The sequence below is a fragment of the Odocoileus virginianus genome, chromosome 1, assembly GCF_023699985.2.
Source record: "Odocoileus virginianus isolate 20LAN1187 ecotype Illinois chromosome 1, Ovbor_1.2, whole genome shotgun sequence".
In the NCBI taxonomy this organism is placed as follows: Eukaryota; Metazoa; Chordata; class Mammalia; order Artiodactyla; family Cervidae; genus Odocoileus; species Odocoileus virginianus.
In genome coordinates this window covers 97,743,607-97,763,551 of record NC_069674.1, presented here as the reverse complement: position 1 = coordinate 97,763,551, position 19,945 = coordinate 97,743,607, and the positions used below count along the sequence as shown (strand labels likewise).

General features: G+C 50.7%; 1 protein-coding gene and 1 long non-coding RNA gene across 2 annotated transcripts in view; one reads left to right on the top strand and one right to left on the bottom strand.

Moving 5' to 3' along the window:
- Positions 1-12,405, bottom strand: part of LOC139036283 (uncharacterized) — a 286,771-nt gene extending 274,366 nt beyond the window's left edge. Inside the window, exon 1 of the long non-coding RNA XR_011488993.1 lies at positions 12,184-12,405. This is a non-coding gene — a long non-coding RNA (uncharacterized lncRNA). The remainder of the gene's footprint in view (positions 1-12,183) is intronic.
- A 1,194-nt stretch (positions 12,406-13,599) lies between these two features.
- DLX6 (distal-less homeobox 6) lies at positions 13,600-18,909 on the top strand. The gene is made up of 3 exons (XM_070471222.1): positions 13,600-14,414; positions 15,665-15,858; positions 17,655-18,909. Exons 1-3 carry the CDS (start codon positions 14,003-14,005, stop codon positions 17,904-17,906), a joined length of 858 nt encoding a protein of 285 aa, XP_070327323.1. The 5' UTR covers positions 13,600-14,002; the 3' UTR covers positions 17,907-18,909.
- The last annotated feature ends 1,036 nt before the right edge of the window (positions 18,910-19,945 follow it).

The following is a 19,945-nucleotide window of genomic DNA, read 5'->3' as shown; positions in this document are numbered from 1 at the left end:
TCTAACGACACATATATACAAACTAGTAAGAAGTCCATAACCCCTATTGCCAGCCAGCATTGCCTGTAAATTATCTTCAGTTGGAACTCTGCTAAGAGTTTATCCTCCATTGTAGTTTGGAATTGTGTGAAGGTATACATGTACGGGATCTATGTATATATAATTCTTATACTTTATATATATTTAGACATACATTCTTTTTAAATGTTTATGTGGTTAGTCACTTTAAGAGCATCAAAATAAATGGTACGTTGGCTTACACTATCTCCCAGATATTCCCAAACACTGATGAACAAAAATCTGTATATCGGAAATGAAGAGCTACCCATTTAAAGAAAAGAATGGAAAGGGGAACTCGATTTATTCTCATTTGTTTATCGCTAGACGTTCCCCCCCTCTCTGCAAATTCATTTGAATAGCTTTCAAGCCGGAAAATGGAAATGTGGCTCCTGCCCTCTATTTCAGCGGCGGCAGCAGCGTCCTGGCAACAGCGCAATTTTCTATCATCAAGGATAAATGGCATCGAACAGAACATTCTGATAAAAAAAAAAAAAAAAGAAAGAAAAGGAAAGAAGGAAAAAAAAAAAAAGCCTCAGCCCAAGGAGCCCATGATTGCTGGCCTTCCTGTCTGTCATCCCTTCACAAAATCCTCTCCGCAAACCTGAGCGGCATGCTGTCAGAGCTAATAACGTCTTCTGAAGGGGTTTGGGGGGTGGGTGGGGGGAGGACATAGTCTTCTCTGCACAATGTTCCCATTTATTAAATCGAGTGCTTATTTTTAAATTGCAAATATCTTTGTTTGGTTCACTGCAAATTAAAGCCAAGATGTAGGAAGTTAGATGATGCAACAATTATTCGTGTCATATCAGAGAATCAAACCCCTATCTCCCCTTCTCCTGGTTAAGGTCGGATGAGGAGGAAGGGGGAACCTGGGGGAATCCAGGGCAGGAGGTTTTTTTGTGGAAAAATACAAATCCGTTCGCCCTGCAGGTAAGCTGAGAGTAATTGAAAGCCAGAGGAGCGATACCTGTTTCTGCCAGGGAGAGTGAGCTGACGGCGACACCGAGAGCGCGTGTGGGCGCGGTCCTCGCCGCGACGCCGCACGCGGGGCAGCCCGAGCTCCCAGCAGAGCCACCAAACTGTCCCGCGGGAGGCTTTGAACTTAATGGTGGTTATTTCTCTCCTACTGCGATGTCTTTCCAGAAAAGGTCATTCTGCTCTAAGGAGATAGACCCCTGGGGTCCCTGTCCTGGAGAGGTCTAGTGGACACCCCGGAGGAGTTCCCCGAGTCGTGCACTTCGCCAGCAAAGTGGAGGCTTAGAGCCGAAGAGGAGCACCCCACACATCCAAGCGCGCTTGCAGATGCTGGCCTTGGTTCTTAGCGGCCTGACGCCTGGGAGTGGACGGTCGGGCTTGACTGGTGACCGGCTCTAGCGCCTTCCCAGTTCCAGGGCCATCCACACTTCTGCGCTTTGGACTGAAACCCCCACGGCTCCGGAGCGGGAGAGTTGGGGGGAGGGGGTCAAAGGAATGGGGAGTAGCGGTGTTGACCCTCTGTTCCTCTTAGAGCGATTGCTAGGGAATTTTTTTTTTTTAATCTCATTGGGAGGCAGAGGTGAGGGAACGGATCTAAGATGAAGAGAGAATCCATTTAATATCCTTTAGAGCCAGGCAAAAGAAAAAAAGAATGGAGAGGTATGTAAAGGTGTGGAGGATCCTAAACTGCGGAGATCGAAGAAGTAGACCGAAGTTAGGATTAGCAGGGACGAGATGGGTGCTGGGGGAGACGGGGTGGGGGGTGGGGGAGCGACCAAGCTGATTAGCTTGGTTTGTAAAGAACTCTGCGGCTGAGAACGGTGGGAGGAGGGGAATGATGGGGAAACCTTTGTTTAATGAGGAAACCTAATTATTGCGCATCTGGAAGTCTTGGTCCCAACTACAAGCTGTAGGCGGGTACCCCCCCCCAGGGGAAGCAGTGCGCATGCGCCAGTCGTTGGCTTTGCATGATAAGGTGCACACGTGAGCCAACTATGGCGGAGCCCCCGCCAGCGGCCAATGGGATCCTGCTCTTACTGTGTCCGGGTCACACTGACACCGCGGTCCCCCCACAATAGGCCTTTAAAGCCCACTTTAAAAATAAAAGGACTGTTTTAGTATTGATTCTCGCCGTGGCCCACTAGATTTCTGTGGAAAATAGACATTTTTATGACTCCACATACATTTACTACAAGCAAGGGTTAAAGTATTCAGAATTTAAGGGAAAAAAAAAAAGAAAAGAAGAGTCTGTTCAAAGAGCAGTCAAGGGGAAGTCAAGGAATCCTGGGGACTGCTGCCTTCAGAGCCCTGAGATCTGTGTCAGTGTTTTATCTGCCCAGCCTGATCTGTCGCTTTAAAATCACTCCTAGCTCATTGATCAAACGAGCCTCAGAAGCAGAAATGTTACACGTACAAGCCTAGTTTGAGGAAACAACCCCCAACTGGCCTCTTTCTCCACTCCCATCCTTAGACCCCACTGTCGCTAGACCTCTAGAACACCTGTGGCTCCAAACCTCGCCCTTTCTCAGACTTTTCTCAGGAGTGGTCTGTGTGGTGAGATCCGTGGGTAAGCCCATCCACATCTGTGAAATGGGGCTAATTAGGGCAGAAGGAACTAGAAAGGTAGAAACATGACATGAATTTCCAGCCTGTCTGGGCCTCTCCCACCTCCACCCAAGCTCTGAGGCTGGAAAGGATGAGGTTGATTCTCTGGACTGCAGAAGGGGTGGGCCAGCTGGGAAATATTACCTAGCGTGCCCCGTCTGTGCACCCAGCACCGCTGCCTGCCCTCACTGCAGCACTGTCCTGACAGTTACCAACCACCCTGTCCTCTTCCCGCCTTACAGCCTTGCCAGAATTACTGCCCACAAATGGGCCTTCAACATCCCAAGAGTGCTTCTGTCCATGACAGGAAAACTGCTTGTTCATATCACTGAAATAAAACAGGTGGGGATTATTATTTGCAGTTCCTCTCCCTTTTTGTGTAATTCACAAGTCTCCAGTGTAGGATTAAGCTTCAAATGCATTTGGTCAGGTACATACTTTTTAGTGCTTGTTTCAAACAATCACATACTTAAAACCATCCCAGCAGTGCCTCTGTGTGTCTCTTCTTCCACCTTTCTCACCCTCTAGGCCCTTCCACTATAACACAGGCTCTTTTTTGTTCTGGAGGGTGTGAACCAGAATTCCATCCCAGCCCTCAGAGGTGCAAGCCACTAAATAGTGACTAAAAGGTCTTATCTGCTCATCTAAAATCAGTAGTATCTAATCAATAAGCATTAAGTTGACATACTGTTAAGCATTTAGCAGCCAACACCCATGTCTATTTGTGAAGGAGACATCCACCGAACCTTCGGAAGTGCTGGTTGATACCCTCTGAATAGAGCAAAAAAAAAAAAAAGTTATCACAATTGTACTTTGCAGAAATTAAGCTTTCTTCTAAACTGGCCCAATAAAAAGAGGCTTCAAGATGAGATAGCCATGTTGTGTAAAATACTTTTGAACACTAGTTTTGAGGGTTTCTCTTAAGCTGACTTAACTTTGTGCTTTAGGAAAATAATGGTGTATTTGAAAGAAAATATAAACCTGGGGGGAAAACATCCATTATCCAGTCAATAATTTTCACTGCCCACAGTTGAAGCAAAATCCCTATCTTGGGAGTGGCTGTGAAAAGTGAAGGAGGTTTTGGATAAAACTGAACCAACATACTTCTCAAACTCATGTCCCAGAACTTTGATGAGAACTCACTGTCATCTTTGAGAGAAGACCAGCAGACTGGGAGTCAGATGGGAAACACTGAGGTGCAGACAGGACAGGGACCTGAACCCAGACTCTGCCTTAGCCTCAGCCTCTGGAGCTGCTGTTTTCCGGAATCAGCTTTAACCCCGACTGTCCCGCGGTCTCTCTGTCTCCCATGTGTGCTGACCTTAGGGTACTTTCTGGCTCCCGCCCATCCCAGCAGGTGTCAGCAGGCTTGTAAGTAGAGCAGCTGAGTCGGGAGCGGGAGCGCGTCCTTTCCCATGTGGGGCTGTTCCCCTGTTAAGTAGGGACTTGTCAAGTTATAGGGAAATAGCAAAGGCACAGGCAGGTAAAAGGGAAGATACTGTGGACAACTACAAAAATGCAATTGATAGTGCGAAGGCTTCTGCAAACCAATGCTGCCTCCTCCTCTCGGAGGAGAGCTATGCCCCCAACTGAGCTAGGGCAGAGAAACCTTCTCCTTCCTGTTTTGGGTTTTGTGGTGGTTAGAGGGATGGGGGAGATTCCTTTTTGCCTTGTGTAGGTCAGCCAGGGAGCAGGGCAGGGACTCCCAGTCCTGCTGCAAGTTTTCCAGGAACCCTGTCTCAACATCTGTCTCTACCTGCTCTCCCAATTTAACTCTGCTGCCTGGGACCCTCTGACCATGCCTTAGGTGTTACTCTAAGGACATTAAAGATGCTGCAGGAAGCTTCCCTCTGTCTTCCCAAGACTAGGCAGCTAACCCAAGCCAGTCTGCAGGAGAACAGGGCAAGCATGCTTATCCAGGGCTGGCGTTTTCAAACAACCTGGATTACAGGCTGCGTCTTGAATATAAATTAGCCTTCTGCGCTGGTGTGACTCCGTTTTGAAACGCAACTTGTCAAAGTTGTGGTTTTAATTAAACGTCTTCCGGTCCTGAAAGATTACATGTTTTGTAAAATATATCCTAGCATGAAATTTACTTCCACGATCTGAAATTAGGTACCTTGTAAATGTTTTCATAAAAAAGAAATAGGAAGGATGTGTGTGAGAGAATGGAACAGTTCATACTCCGCTGCGTTTCTTTAAAGCGTCCTGCCAGCCGGCCCAGGCGCCGGACAGGTCCCGGGCCGCCCCGCCAGTGGGCCGGGACGGAGGAGAGACTGCGCGCCCAGGACACGCGAGTAACCCGAACCCGCCCTGGCAGGCGCGGCCCAGCAGCTTTGGCAGTTGGAGACAATTCAGCAGTCAGACAAGTTAATCCCGCACTGATTTGTTTCGGATCCATCTGCAGGACGCCGGATGCCGCCTTCAGCTGCTGCTGCAGGCACCTGCCTCCCTCTCCACCCGGGGCCGCTGCGCCCGTCCGGTGAAGAGACGGGAGGGTGCAGAAGGGCCCCGAAGCACCCCTGCAGACACACTTCATCTCGAACGTGCAAGTCCTCCGTTAAGAAGTCCTGGCTAATGTTTAAAACAGCAGCAGTGTTGATCGATAGCCGTCCTAAAGAAGTGTCCATAACTGCTCCAAACCAATCTCAGAGCTTCCTTGGACGGAGAAGGACCCCCTCCCCCAAGGCCCTCCATCACCTGCCTGGCGGCGTTTAACTTCCAGCTAGCCCTGAGGAGAAGGACCCTGTTTTCCCGCCTAGGGGCGGGAAGGAGCTTGCGCACGTTGCGTCTTTCTATTCCGCACAGAATTAAGAGCTGGGCCCTTGCGGGATTCCCTTTTCTTAACTACTCTCTGAGGATCCGGCCAGTTCTGGCGGGGTTTGCTGGGCTCGAGTAGAACTTGGCGCCCACGGGGTGGGGTGTGATGGGAGGAAAAGGCGGTGGTGGTGGGTGGAGGGGGACGCATCTCCTTTCTTTCATATAATTGGGGCCGGCGAAACCAGAGGTGGGTAGCGCGGTAGGGAGTGTTATTTACCGGCCTCCACCTGAAATAAGCAAGACCAATAAGGCGCCACGCTTTTCGCCCTGTTTACTCCATCCAATTCAGTGATTGGCAACACAGGCCCCGAAGGCAAAGGCAATAATTGCTCCCCGCTCTCCTTACTAGGGAAAAGTGTGTAGGCATTTGAAGTGTACTAAAAATAAACGAAGGAGCGAGAAAATGAAAAGGGGACAGAGTGACAATTGGCGGCAGTTAAAGCGTCTGCGCATGTTGCTGGAGGCGCTGGGACCCACAGCGGTTTTTGTTTTCCCAGGCCTGATGATGTGACTAACTCAGGGAATTTTTGTCCCTGGCCGTGTGTGTGGGTTTGTGTACACGCGCGCGCGTGCGCGTTTTCAGCAGCCGAGGAGGCCACTGCCAGGGCCAGGTGCGTGGGTAGCGGGCGGGCAGCCCGGGACCGTCTCTGGGCCCTGAAAACCCGTTTGGCCTTGGGAAAGAGCCAGGTCCAGCTCCCGCTGCCTTGCAGCCGGTCTCAAGCGAGAGCCTCTGTCTAGCATTCGGCCGCCACCTCTTCCAGGAACTTTGGGACTAGCTTTCAACTCTAAGGTGTCTAACCTTAAACGGTAAAAACATAATAATACTAACGTGTATTTCACCACCACCAGAGATGCAAAGGATAGGAGGTGAGGAGGGAGGGTAAGGGGGGCGGTTAGCCAAATCAAAACTTGGTAGACATTTTGACAGAGCGCTTGAAACATTACTCTTAATTTTTGGAAGGCTTTCAAGAAGAGAAAGAGGGTGGGGTGGAGAGAACCACAGCTTTCTCCTGTCTGTCACTGGAGCGTCCAAACAGAGAGGGCTCCAACCTCCCCAGACGCGAGAACACACAGTGGGAAATTGCTTCAAGATACATACAGTTAGGGCTTTCTTTCCCCAAATTCTATCTGAGCCGTGAACTTTGGGAGGGAAGGGGGAGTCCTGGGTGTCAAAAAGCTTCATTGCCTCGAACCAGGAGATCAGAAGGGTAATCATCGCAGGCCCTGCGCTCTGTCTGGGCCTGGCTCTGGCCGCCCAGCCTCGCGCCCAAAAGGGGGCCCGCGGTGGATGCGCGCCCCCATCCCTACCTCCGCCTCCTCCCCCCACCCTTGTCTAGGGCCCCGGAAGGGGGTGGGGGCGACACTGTGCAGCCACCGTCAAGACCAACTCGGGCTGGCTTCAATGAAAGCTGGCAAATCCGGCGAGTCTCGCAGAAATTTTCTTCGACCCTAATTCAATTTTAAAGCGGATTTTTACTATTAAAAACGCTGCCGAGCAACACATTGAATTAATCTGACTGTACGGTTTTAATTACAGTGAGGCTTTCTCTACAAATCTGTACAAGACAGTGGCTGGCTCGGGGAGGATCTCTGCCTCCTGAATTCCATTATCCGGCCCCACGCCCCACGTTCCCCGCAGACTGCGGCGCGTGGGAGCCAGCTGCGGGCGCGAGCCGTCCTGTCGACCTCTGCTTCTGGGCGCCCTCCGGCTCCTGTCCTTCCCCGGCCCTCCTTTCACCCCGGCCTGAAGGACAGCCCCGGATGCCCGCCTGTCTGTTGGCTGCACTGATATCCCAAAAGGCTAGACTGGCTTTTAAACTCTTGGGCCCAAGACCTTTGAGCCGCCAGAGCCTCCTTCTTAAGATGACTCGTTGTTCCAGGGAGGGTGACCGCTTCGGTAACTTTTTAAAGTGTCCTCTAGCTTCAGCTTGGCAACGTGATGCCCTAGATGTTTGAAGGAAAAGCAGGCTAAGGGGCAAGAGGCAGAGGGGAGAAAGGGGTAGAGAAAAGGAGTAGTTGGGCCACTAGCTTCGCTGTTCTGCCATCCCCTAACCCTCCCCAAACAGGGCTGTTTTGATCAGCCTTAGTTTTATTTGCTGAACAACTAACATTGTGGGACAGTGGTCCCTAATGAACAGGATGGGGAAGAAAGCCTGATGAGAGGTCATCTCAAAATGAAGCAGATTCACACCCGTTCTCTCTCCTGGTCCTGCACTTGTTTTCCTTCTCTAACTCCCTTTCTTTCTGTAGCTTCTGCTTTTCCACTCTTTCTGCTTCCCGCTCCACAAAGCCTGTGGGAAGAAAGATGATGAACCCAAATATGAACCCAAACGTGTGTCCAAATGGACACAACTCAGCGTGTAAAGGAGCAAAGGCATGGAGCTCTGAGGGAAGGGGCTCACTTGATGCAGAAGGAGGGAGCATTTTTGCTCTCTGTACAAAATCAGTGAAAACTACCAAAAAGTACTATTTCACTCCCCTGGGTGGGATGAGGGGGGAAGGCTTTCTTTCTCTGAGATTTATGTAAAAAGGATTTTAAACAAAAGAGAAAAGGCAGAGTTAGGGGAGTGAATTTGTTTTAATAACCCTCACTTCTAAGGGCTCTCTAACTAGTTGTCCTCTAAGGAAAGTTTTGCTAAAAATCTAATACGTTACCTTTCCTTTTATTGGGTGTTAGAAAATAAAGGGTGTAAGATGTATAGGCATGAGCATGAAACTCACTAGAGCATTGACAACTCAAGGGTAGTAGGTACAGAACAACTCTCTAATAAAAATGATTTTTCTTTCTTTTTCTGTTGTAAGTAGTGAATCATCTAAGAACTCACATGACAGCAAGAAGTTCCCATCCCAGGTTTTCTGAGAAGTTGTCCCAAGCCTGGTTCTCCCTTAATGTTGAGGCGTCTGCTGTGACTTTGTTATTGTTACTGCTGATGAAGGGATGCAGGAATTAAAACAGAGGGTGCTTCGAGGCATTTAGGAAGACGCTTGGTCAGCTGTATTAACTCCTTATTATGCCTAAAAATAGTCTGCCATTTCCTGTTGATGCTTGTTCCCTGCCACTCACTCAGAGCGGCATTTATCCTCCAATGGTCAGGGGTCCTGGTTTCCAAAGACTGCCTTGATTGAAGCTGACTTCTAACATCTCTGTCTTCCCACTTCCCCAGCTGCAATTCTCGGCAAGGCAAATATGAGGGGCTCTGCTTTGGTTTATCAACAGATTACAAACAGCACCTAACAGCACAAACAGCATCTAGTTCTAATCTATCAATAAGTGCTTAAACATTGTTGACTTTTCTTCTTGGACTGAAAGAAGAGTATTTGTGTATGAGAGATGTGGGGTCCTAGGCTTGATAAAAGAGAGGAAGAAAGGGAAGGAGGAGGGAGAAAGGCCGCACACAATCTTCAAATTGAGGAAGACAGAAGTAAGTATTGTTTTCCCCCCTGGATCCATACTAGGCCCAGCCTATTGACTCTCTCTGTTAAGAAAACTTTGGATGATCACATAGCCTGGAAATGTGGTCAGGGAGAGGCAGAAGGTGTTGAATTTGAAAACCTGGAGTCGGATTTGAAACCTGGAGTTGAATTTGAAAACCAGGTTCAGAAAGATCTGGAAGAGGCGCCTCCAAGTTGAGACATCCTGAGTTGATAGTCTCCAAACTGGACAGTCTAGAAAAAGTCTGTGAAGCCCCCAGCAGGTGTCACCGGTCCTTGCCATCCGTGCTGTGGTCTTCTAGCTAACTGTTCTCAGGCCCGGGCCTGGATAGATGAGAGAGAGGTTGTTCCCAGACTTCAGTGAGCCTCTTTTTGCGGAAGGGGTAAACAGGGACCACTTTTTAGTTGCTTTTGGGGGAGGCCTCGGAGGTGAGGGTGCTAAGATGACATTATAGTTTTATCCCTAGAGAAAACAATGCCACAATAATCAGTGCTTTCTTGACTAGTCTGATACTTTTGACTCCTCCTGAAGATACCATCACTGGCCTGGGCCAAGAAGTTTGGAAAAGGGCAGCTCTCATGTCCCCCCTCAAACTTTCCCAGCTCTATGTGTTGGGAGAGGGGGGGAAAGGTGCCTGGGTTTCCAGGATATGAAGCACTCTTTTCCTACACATGTACACAAACAGCATTTTACATTGAATGGGGAAAAGACTAGCAAGAATTTTTTTTTTTTCGTACCAATGTCTCCCAATGTTCTTACCACGGCCATGTAAATCAATACCGAGTTATTTCTTTGAATTCAAAGGCTATTTATCCAGGTCTAATTTCTTTAGAATTAACGTGATAACTGAGCCCAACTTAGCAACCGAAACCAGTCAGGCCCTGCCTGGCCTGAATGTACTTCTACAGCCTGAGGAGGCTGCAAGCCCTCCCCTGGTACCCAATCTACTCCTTGACCGATGCACTGCTGCAAACACTGGTCCATAGATAGAACAGCAGGGGGCTTTCCCACCCAAAGAGCACCCTCCTCCCCCGGTGGCCTTGGGCATGCTGACCCCCACACAGGGCCCTGCGCTGGCAATCAGCTGGTATTCCTCTCTAAATAACGCTGACAGCCAGAATACAAGCCCCAACACCTCGGTGTCTTAAAAAGCAAAAGGCAGCTTAGGCCTCCAACCCTGCCTCTTAAAACTTTTCAGTGAATGTGACCCTCACCTCCTATAGGCCCTAAAAGAGCCTGAGGTCTCCAGATCACCAGCTTTACTTCTATTACTTCTATTTTGAATGATAAAGACTTCTTGGGCCTCACCTGCACTCCTCCTCCCACCACTCCCCCAGGGTTGGCTCGGGTTCCCCAGCAGCCGGCAAGACAAAGAGGTCTGAGCCGGGACCCGGCTGGCGGCCAGCAGGGCGCAGGAGCCTGGAGCCCCTGAAGTGGGCGCCTTCGGTTGGAAGCCCTGAGGAATCTGGGAGTTCTTGACTCTCGAGGATGGGCTGGAGGTGCCGGCTGGTCGGGAACAAACCAGGGGTGACAAGCCTTAGCTCACTACTGCCGCTCACTACTGGGCGAAGGACTTAGCCTGGTTGATTTGGAGAGAAGAGACTGTGGGCAGCCACTGAGCCCCGAACTCCTTGCACAGAGACGGATGGCAGAGACCACACGTGGCAGCCCCTCGGCGCGGGCCACCTTGGCACGCTATGTGGGGCCACACAAGCGCTTCCCAGGACCAGCTGGAAAGCCCAGTGCTCAAGTCTGCAGTTCGGATTCTACCCCGCACGCGTGCTTAGAGACCTCTATCAACGATGCCGGGTTGGTCCCCTCATCGTTGGCTCCGCTCCCCAGCCCGGGGCTGTCTGAGCCCACTCTGGGCCGCTCAGCAGGTCTTTACGCAAAAACTGCCACCTCGGGGCACTTGCACACTTGCTCCTCTGGGACACAGGGTTGAGATTTTATCCTCTAATGGGGGAGGGATAAGAGCCCTGTAGCTACTACGCAGACATTTCCAGCCCTCCCAGTGCGTTCTCGGGTATTAAGCAAACAGGAAAAAAAGAGAAGAAATCCTTTGCCAATAGAGGTACTATGCTCTGGATCTGGTGCCCAGTGAGGGGACCTTGACGGGCCGGCCACCACCCGCACGGCCCCAGGTGCCGCCAGAGTCGGGGGAAGCCGGCGAGGAAGGCAGAGCACCTGCGACCAGAAAGAAACGCACTTGCACGTGGGCGGGGGCCGGCAGGGGGGCCTTCACCGTGTTAACAGCAAGCTGCAGGGTATAAAGCAATAAAACTGCCGCGTCTACCTGCTGGCTTTGAGGACCTTACAAACAAGCTCGGCGCGCCGCCCGGGTGCGCCGTGCACACCCCACGGGAGGGACGAGAAGACCTTCTCTTTCTCTGACTTTCCCTTCTCCACCGCAATCCCCCACAGACGCACACGCTACACACATCTCCCCCTCACCCAGCCCACCTTTCATTTTCCTTGAAGCTTTTTTGTTGTTGTTTTAATTCATTGCCGATTTGTAAACGCGTGGATCGGGTTACGGGTTCGAGTGTTAAAGCGAACCTCTTGTTAAAACGAGGGGAACCAGGCAGACCACTTAAAAATGAATTCAGAGTTACTGAACCGGCTCCCAGGACTCCAAAAGTTAAGCGCGGCAGGCTAGGACAGAGAGGGGGAGAGGCGACTAAACGCTGCTGCCCGGAGAACCTTGGAAAACTCTCGGGCAGCCAGTTTCAGGTCATCTGATAAGATGGAGGAAGGAAGGAAGGAAAGAAAGAAAAAGAAAAAGACAAACTAGTCTAACCCTGCCTTGAGACCCAGGGCTGGGAGCTGGGGAAATCAATTAGCATAAGCCGCGATCGGTCTGCGCAGTGAGTTGGAGCTGCGGGTCCGCAGTCACCTTTCCTGAAGTTACCGAATGAACGGCACCACTAAATTCTCCATTTCTCAGGTCCCTTGAGTCATCCATCCTATGGAGTTCACGCGAGTAGGGTGCAAAGAAGGCTCGCGCAGTTTTCCCAAAGACAGACCTACAATGTCCCCACCACCTCTAGACACGTTGGCCCGGAGTTGTTAATTGTATGTTTCTTGGTGTGGCCAAAGGCTTGGGGCTTGGATCTATTCTCAGACTAAAAGTTGGCGCCGAGCCCATAGGGGTCTGCATGCCTTGCCCACCCAGCCCCGGTCCACTAGCAGTGCCGACTCCCGGAGTCTCCCCGAGGTCCCAGGACCCTGACCCAGGCACGACCCAGCCTGCCCTCCACGGCGCCCGATCCCCAGTCCAGCTCTCCTACCTGGTGGCCGGGCCTGAGCAGCACGCCGGGGCTCTTCTGACTGCTCAGTCTGGAGACTAGAGGGAGAGAGCTAGATCCGCAGCCCTGGGCTGCTCCGAACTTAATGTCTTTCCCCAGTCCATCTTTGAAAGAGAAGTGGTTCTACCACCTGGATGTGCGGATATAAATCCCCTTGCAAATAATAAATGGATTAATAATAACAAGGTATGAAGTTCTTTTTATAGAAAAAAAGGAGAGAATTGAAACTAAATGCGGCAGTTAGACAACCATTTTGATAAGAGGATAATTGAGGCGACACTGGTGTATAATTAGAGGATAATTTATGCTATATCCACTTTTATTCCACCTCCCAAAATAAACCCAGTCCATAATCATTACAGGCAAATTGTTCTGAATTTTATAGCAGCAATTTGAACAAAGTACTGCAGTTAATCATGGGAGATTTTTGTGTATTCCTGATTAGAACTCTAATTGCCTCCTTCCAGAAAGTAAAAATAACTGTAAAACGACTCTATTTTTATCATTAACAATGTTGACAATAAAATAAAATCAATTGGAATTGTAATCGAGAGACAAATTTAGGACGAAGGCACTTTTACTTGGGTAGTTTATATTGTAATCAAGATTTGCCAAACCACTAACCGCATGTATCATTTGCATATATTTGAAAGCATTACAGTAGCTTCTGTTTTCAATAGGAAAAAATGCATTACTGTCAGTCCTCCAACGATGTGCTTTCAGAAGAAGCTGCTGCGTTCTGGGGGGGGGGGGAGATTTCTCCCCCTTTTTTGTTCACTATATAGGAAATACAGCCTGAAATAGCAAGAACCTCGCCAGAACAGGGTATAATTTTTCTTCTTCTTTACCCCCTCATCCCACCCCACCCATGGGGTCGGTACCAGGTGTGGGGGTTTTCTTCCCTTTGTGGTTTCAATAAAGTACGTCTAGAAAAATCCACGGTGACAGGGCGCTCCCGCGGGACTGCAGTGGGACTGGGAGCGGGGGGCGGGGGAGGTCAAGGGAGGGACCCCTGCTTTAAATGCAGAGGGCACTGCTTCGGAGCACAGGCAGCCTGCTAGGGTGCGGAGGGATTGCGAGAGAGCAGCCCTCTGCCAGGCAGCTCCAAGGCTGCGGTATTGGGAACGGAGGCTCCGGGTTTGGGGGTGCGAGCTGCGGCGGGAGGCGTCGGCGACCGGCCGGGCGGAGGCAACTCCCTACTCGGAGGCCCCGTGCACGGAGCCGCGCGGCCCCCGGCTGCAGCTCGGGGCAGGGATTGGAGTTGCCGAAGGTAGGCGAAGAACTCGGAGAGCGGCGCGCACACCAGTGGAAGCCGTGCGCCTGTGACGTCAGGGGGCGGCTGACCAATGGGGAGGCGCTGCCCTTTGGAGACAAACCATTCGACTCGTGGCGTCTGCATCAAGTCTGAAAGCAGACGCGCAACTTTCGCAGAATCCACCTTAAAATCTCTGCCTTAAACTGCACCAGCCCCCAAAAATCCAAGGGGGGAACAGAAGGGGGGAGAGCAGAGTCCCCCTCCCCCTCTCCTCTCCCATCCCTCCCCCTTCCTCCTCCCTTTGAGTTAACAAGGCCCCGCTCACTATATCTCTTTATATTAAAAATATATATATTAGAGAAGAGCGAGGGAGAGGGAGAACCACCGCCACCCCCTCTCTTTTTTTTTTAATTTTTTTAAATTTTTTTTTTTTTTTTGCAAGGATCCCAAGAGCTAAGGTGGCTGCCGAGGGGAGAGCGGCGCCTGCCAAGTGGGGGAGGGTGGAGGAAACCCGGGAGAAGGCTTTCTCCAGCCCCCAAAGTTTTGATGATGACCATGACTACGATGGCTGACGGCTTGGAAGGCCAGGACTCGTCCAAATCCGCCTTCATGGAGTTCGGGCAGCAGCAGCAGCAGCAGCCGCCGCCGCCGCAGCAGCCGCCGCCGCCGCCGCCGCCGCCGCCGCCGCCGCACTCCCAGCAGAGCTCCCCGGCCATGGCAGGCGCGCACTACCCGCTGCACTGCTTGCACTCGGCGGCGGCGGCGGCGGCGGCCGGCTCGCACCACCACCACCACCAGCACCACCACCACGGCTCGCCCTACGCGTCGGGCGGCGGCGGCTCCTACAACCACCGCTCGCTCGCCGCCTACCCCTACGTGAGCCACTCGCAGCACAGCCCTTACCTCCAGTCCTACCACAGCAGCAGCGCGGCCGCCCAGACGCGAGGGGACGACACAGGTGAGAGGCCACTGGGGCAGCTCGCTTCTCCCGCCTCCCGGCTGCCCCCCACGCCGCCCGCCCCGCTCACTTCCTCCGAGCCCGGGCCTCCGCCGGCCCCCTCCCCCAGGCGGCCCGGCGCGCCCCCGGCCGGGCCTGGTGCGCGCCCGCTTGCCTGGCGCCTGCCTGCCGGCCTCGCCCGGCCGGGCCCCTTCGCGCCGCCCCGAACCCTAGGCTTCCCTGCGGCTCGACCCGCCCGGCTCCCCCGTCTCCGGCGCGTCGCGCGGGCCGCGCCTCCGAGGCGGCGCAGGCTTCGCCCGACCAGCTGGCCCGCACTGCGCTCTGCAGCCCGCAGGGGCTGGGCGCCCTTTTGCCTCTCTCGTCCCCTCCGGGTTTTGACCCACGTTTGGCAGGACCGGGGACATTTCTGGGCTAGAACTGGGGAGCGTGTTTGGCTCCACCACCTAATCGGGGCAGCCGGCGGCCTACTTCGCGTGGGGCGCCGGGTGCGCTTCGGTGACCCGGGGGGAAGCTGGCACGGCCTCCGGCTCTGGTTAAGCTGGTGAGAATTGGGCTCTCTCCCGCGGACTTTGAGGTGTCTCCCACCCCCACCCCTCCCGGGGCCCCCTCCCTTGGGTGTTTGATAGCTGCCGGCTACTCCTTTGTTCGTGGAAGTGAAGCCCAGGGCTCAGCACTCGTGGGAGACAAAGTTGCCGCGCGAGGCTCAACCCGCTGCGGTGCTGATCTGAGCCTCGGGTGGTGTTTTGTTTGGGTTTTGGTCCCTCTCAGCAGACTCATTTTCGATCACACCGCGGTATCTTGATGCACCGGGCTTCGAGCTAGTGACATCAAGCCAGCTGGCCGCAAAATCACCAGGGCGGCTCAAGCACACCTGAAGGCACTGTAAAGCCAGGCCGAGGGGGCCCTGCTCCTCGGCGGCGAGAGCAGCCGCCCCGCGGCGCCGCGCACCCCGGGGAGCGGCCGGCGCCGCCTCCGCTGCGGCGGAGCTAGGCTGTTTGCCTCTCGGCCCGGGGCGCTCCCTGCACCCAACCACCGCACACGATTAGAGTCAGAGTCAGGGTCTGAAAGAAGCTTTTGCAGCCGCCGGGAGTACCCGGGCCCTGGGAACCCAGAGAGGTCAGGGTGGCTTGGGGACGCTTCAAGGAAACTGTTCATGGCTTTGAAGAGTCTCGGCACAGGCCAGGCCAAGCTCGGGGAGACTGCAGCAGTAGCCTCACGGGTGATCACTCCTCTGTATCCTTTGCTTGCAGATCAACAAAAAACCACAGTGATTGAAAACGGGGAAATCAGGTTCAATGGAAAAGGGAAAAAGATTCGGAAGCCTCGGACCATTTATTCCAGCCTGCAGCTCCAGGCTTTAAACCATCGCTTTCAGCAGACTCAGTACCTGGCCCTTCCTGAGAGAGCTGAACTGGCAGCTTCCTTAGGACTGACACAAACACAGGTAATTCCAGAGAAGCCCTGAAATGCTGACCCTCACTTGCAGATCGGGCAGGGAGCTCATCAGGATGAATTCTTGGCCTAGTCAACCAAAGATGGAAGGAGCTTAATGACAAATGCCTTTGCTCCAGTTATGCACTTTTCTGGGACAACACAGTTTGGAATAAATGACCTGGTATTGAATACTGGATTGGATTTGCACATCCCCCCCGCTCCCGACCCTCAGCAACCCCACCCCAGCCTAGTGTCCTTCGGTGATCAAACTCGTTATTTAATCGAGTCCTATTCCAGTAGAACAACACAAAAGAGCAAACAAGTAGCAGAAAGAGAAAAAGATGTTCAGACCAGGAGGGCAGCATAAGACCCGTGTTTCTTTAGGATCCTTTTGTGGGCCCTGGGACTTAATGAGGATTTCAACTCATTCACATTGAAAGAATTATGAAGTGAAAAGGATGGGTTAGCCAGACATGCACAGGTTCCAATAGGATTTGGTAAAGCGACCAAGGTGAAAACTGTTCATCCTAAGATGGGTGAGGTGAGTCTGTCTGAAAATTGTCCTCAGTTCAGTTGGTTAAATCATTCTGGTTGACTGGCTGGTGCAGGCTAAGGTACCTCCCTGGATCACATAATTTGGGCATAATGGCAGAGCCGGAGATGAAGAGAAACGAAGCCTCGGTTAAGTACAGTTGCTGAAGTTCTCCGGTACTAATTTGAAAGACATGTGGGGCATTTTAGACTTCACAGGAAGAGGTTTAAGGTAGGTATGTTAGGACCCTTGTCATAGAGCCAGGCTGCAGACACCTGAGGTTTTTGTCCCTGTTGATTAACTTGGCTGCATGGGGTGGTAGGCCTCATCTGAAATGGATGCTCTCCAGCAAGGGGACATCAGGTTTCTAAGACTGTGTGCTGAGACCGAGACTGAACGTCTCAGCACAGATGCTCCTTAAGCTCTTTCTTTTCAATTCAGCCTGCTTTCTCTCGCCATGTTGCCACTGGAAATATTTGGGATTTGAGATGAAGGGATTCCTGCTATTCAGTAACGTATACTCCTTTTGGAAAAGCAGATTCCTAAGGCTAAGTAATTTTAAAGGTAAACGAAGCTGTACCATAGAAGGTCCTTCTTCACATAAAGTAGGTCTGGGACGTTAGTTTGCATACGCTCCCATCCTAGACTCCTGGTTCACATTTAATACTCAGGAGCCCTTTGACTTTTAGTACCTGCCCTAACAATCATGACTGCAATTTAACTAAACAACATACCAAGTAGGGCATGAATGAGGCACAGTCCCTCATCGCTGCAGGATTATGTCAGAAGAAAGGTGCTCCATGTACGGTGGGTGGCATATGCAGTGTACGCCTATGTATGTATATATTCAACGCATTTGGGTTTTAATCTGTTCTTAGTCATTTGCTCAGGGCACATCCAGACTATTAGAGGAAGTGCATCCAGTTAGCTTTAATCTGAAAAATTCACTGTGTAAAAATCCTCCTTTAGAGTTTGAACCTGGCTGTCTCCTTGGCCTTTATTCTAGTTTTATTCTTACTTATGCTGTTGTTTCAAACCTAGGCTTCCATCTAACTGAGGAGTTACAATGACTTTAGGTATCCGGACAAGATACCAAGTAATCGGCGGGGGTAGGGTGGGGTGGGGTGGAGTAACGGGGAGAGGGGAGCGGCTAGAAAGAGGTGGAGGAAGGCGGGGTCTTGAGCGCTTCTCGTTTGCGGGTTGTCTTTTTTTTCACTCTAGGCACCGGTTCGATGTTTTTCGGGCCTAACGATCGCTGCTACGTTTCTTTCTAGGTGAAGATATGGTTTCAGAACAAACGCTCTAAGTTTAAGAAACTGCTGAAGCAGGGCAGTAACCCGCACGAGAGCGACCCTCTCCCGGGCTCCGCGGCCCTGTCGCCGCGCTCTCCGGCGCTGCCTCCGGTGTGGGACGTTTCCGCCTCGGCCAAGGGCGTCAGCATGCCCCCCAACAGCTACATGCCAGGCTACTCGCATTGGTACTCCTCTCCACACCAGGACACGATGCAGAGACCACAGATGATGTGAGTTATCCGAGGGCAAAAGATACCCTAGGGAGACGTCTGAACAAGGCAAGGAGGATCCGGGACCTGCTTGCATCTGCCAAACCGAGCCGAAGGAGCAGGCTCGGGAGAACTCTTTATGTGTGGCCAGACTGTCTGGGCGCTTGTTCCCTTCTCTCTCCTCTCCCATCCCCTCGGTCTCTCTCACACTCTTCCTTTTTTTTTTTTTTTGCCTCCCTTCTTCCCACTTTTCTTTTTAAAATTCCTTTCCCCATCTGCCTTTTCCCTTGAGCAGCCTCAGTAATTGATTTTGAATCTTAGAGAGAGAGAAGGAGAAAGAGAGAGAGAGAGAGACTGGTTTCTAGGCCAGTGCTCCTGAAGCCTCTCACTGTAAGGATATTTTCCCTCACCCCTTGGGATCCAGGCTCTGAGCCTCTTTTTCTCTTTGGGAGTATCCATCAAAACGACTTTTTAAAGCAGACATTTTCCCCCACCAGAAGAATCTGTGCAAACATGGCAGCGTTTTTACTTGTTTAATGAGCTTAAGACATTACATGATGAAAAAGAAGCAGTTTGGACTCCTGCATTTTTATTTACAATCCCAGACTGACAAAAAAAGAAAGAAAGAAAGAAAGGACAGAAAAGAAAAAGAAACCCTGACATAACAGCCCTTCTCTAAAGAAAAAGGAAAATTCGGCTGTAAGATTAGAACAGTGCCACGAAAGGAATGCTGCATGTTTTATCAAAATGCAATGAGCACGAATGATGATTTAAACAAAACAAAACCACTTTCCCTCCACCCCTACCCCCAAACCCTGAACTGGAATCAGGAAAGACAGAGGAAACAACCAAAATCACCATTCTATTGCTTTGATATCTTTACTAGGTGAATTGGTGGCATTCACTAAGCTAATAGGGACATTTATATCAAGAAACATTTCTGTATATATTGTTGAATTTTAGTTGTACATATACTTTGTATGTTTTTGTCTTCTTTCATATATGGAGTAAAAGCCACAAAACGCTGAGAGTGTCCTGTATATTTCTCTTTGTGTGTCTCTGTCTTACCACCCCCTTCTTCCTCCCCCCCCCCCCCAGTATATTTTCTATCACTCTTAAAAGAATTCCTATTTCCTAATATGGGAAACCCTATATATAAACATCAAGTGCCTGCAAAGATATCAGTTTGCAGCACTAACCTTTGTCTGAAGTGCTTTAACATTAACCATAGATGTTTTCTCAACTTCCTTTATATATTCTATTTTATTGTAATTTCTACACATTTATCTATTTCTACGAATCATTAGAATGATCTAACCCCAGGTTAACCTCTAGACATCCAGTAGTTTCCAGTGCTGAAACTGAGTATTCTCCTTTCCCTTTCCTCAGCCAAAATAATACAGCTGTATTTGTCTTTGTTTGGAAGCAGCTTTTTTTTTTTTTTTTAACAAAAAAAAGGAAAGAATCAGAGGGAAAAAAAAAACCAGAAACTAAATGCACAATTATGACTACTTCACGTTTACAACCCTTTACAAGCTAACTAGATAGGAAAACACACAATCCTGGATGAAATACATCCTTCCTTCTGATCTTGTAGAAAGCACAGAAATAATGAAAATGAAAAGTCCTTTCGTCATGCAAGCAGGAAGCCCCATACTGCGAGAATTAATGGCTACAGACCTGGGCATCCTTCAAATTATGAACCTTGAAACCACTGAGCCATTTATCAGAAGTCAATAGAGATACTCAGAGTGCTCCATATAATGACAGCGACATACAGTTGTGCAAAAGGACAGTCACTATAATTAGACACAAAGCAAAGACTACTTACCAATATACCCGTTCCTTTTTTTGTTGAGCAACTTCCACGCTCAGTCAGTCTTCAGAATGGTTTAAAACCGATCAGTCTTGTCATTTTCTAGCATTCGTATTGTTACATTAGGAAAAATGTTTTCTTTTCTTTTTTCCCCCTTCCTACTGTGAAACTTTGGGTTCGTAGCTCCCCAGGATCAATTCTGAACAAAGCCTCCAGCTGCAGTGCCATCCAATTTGAAGCAGACATTG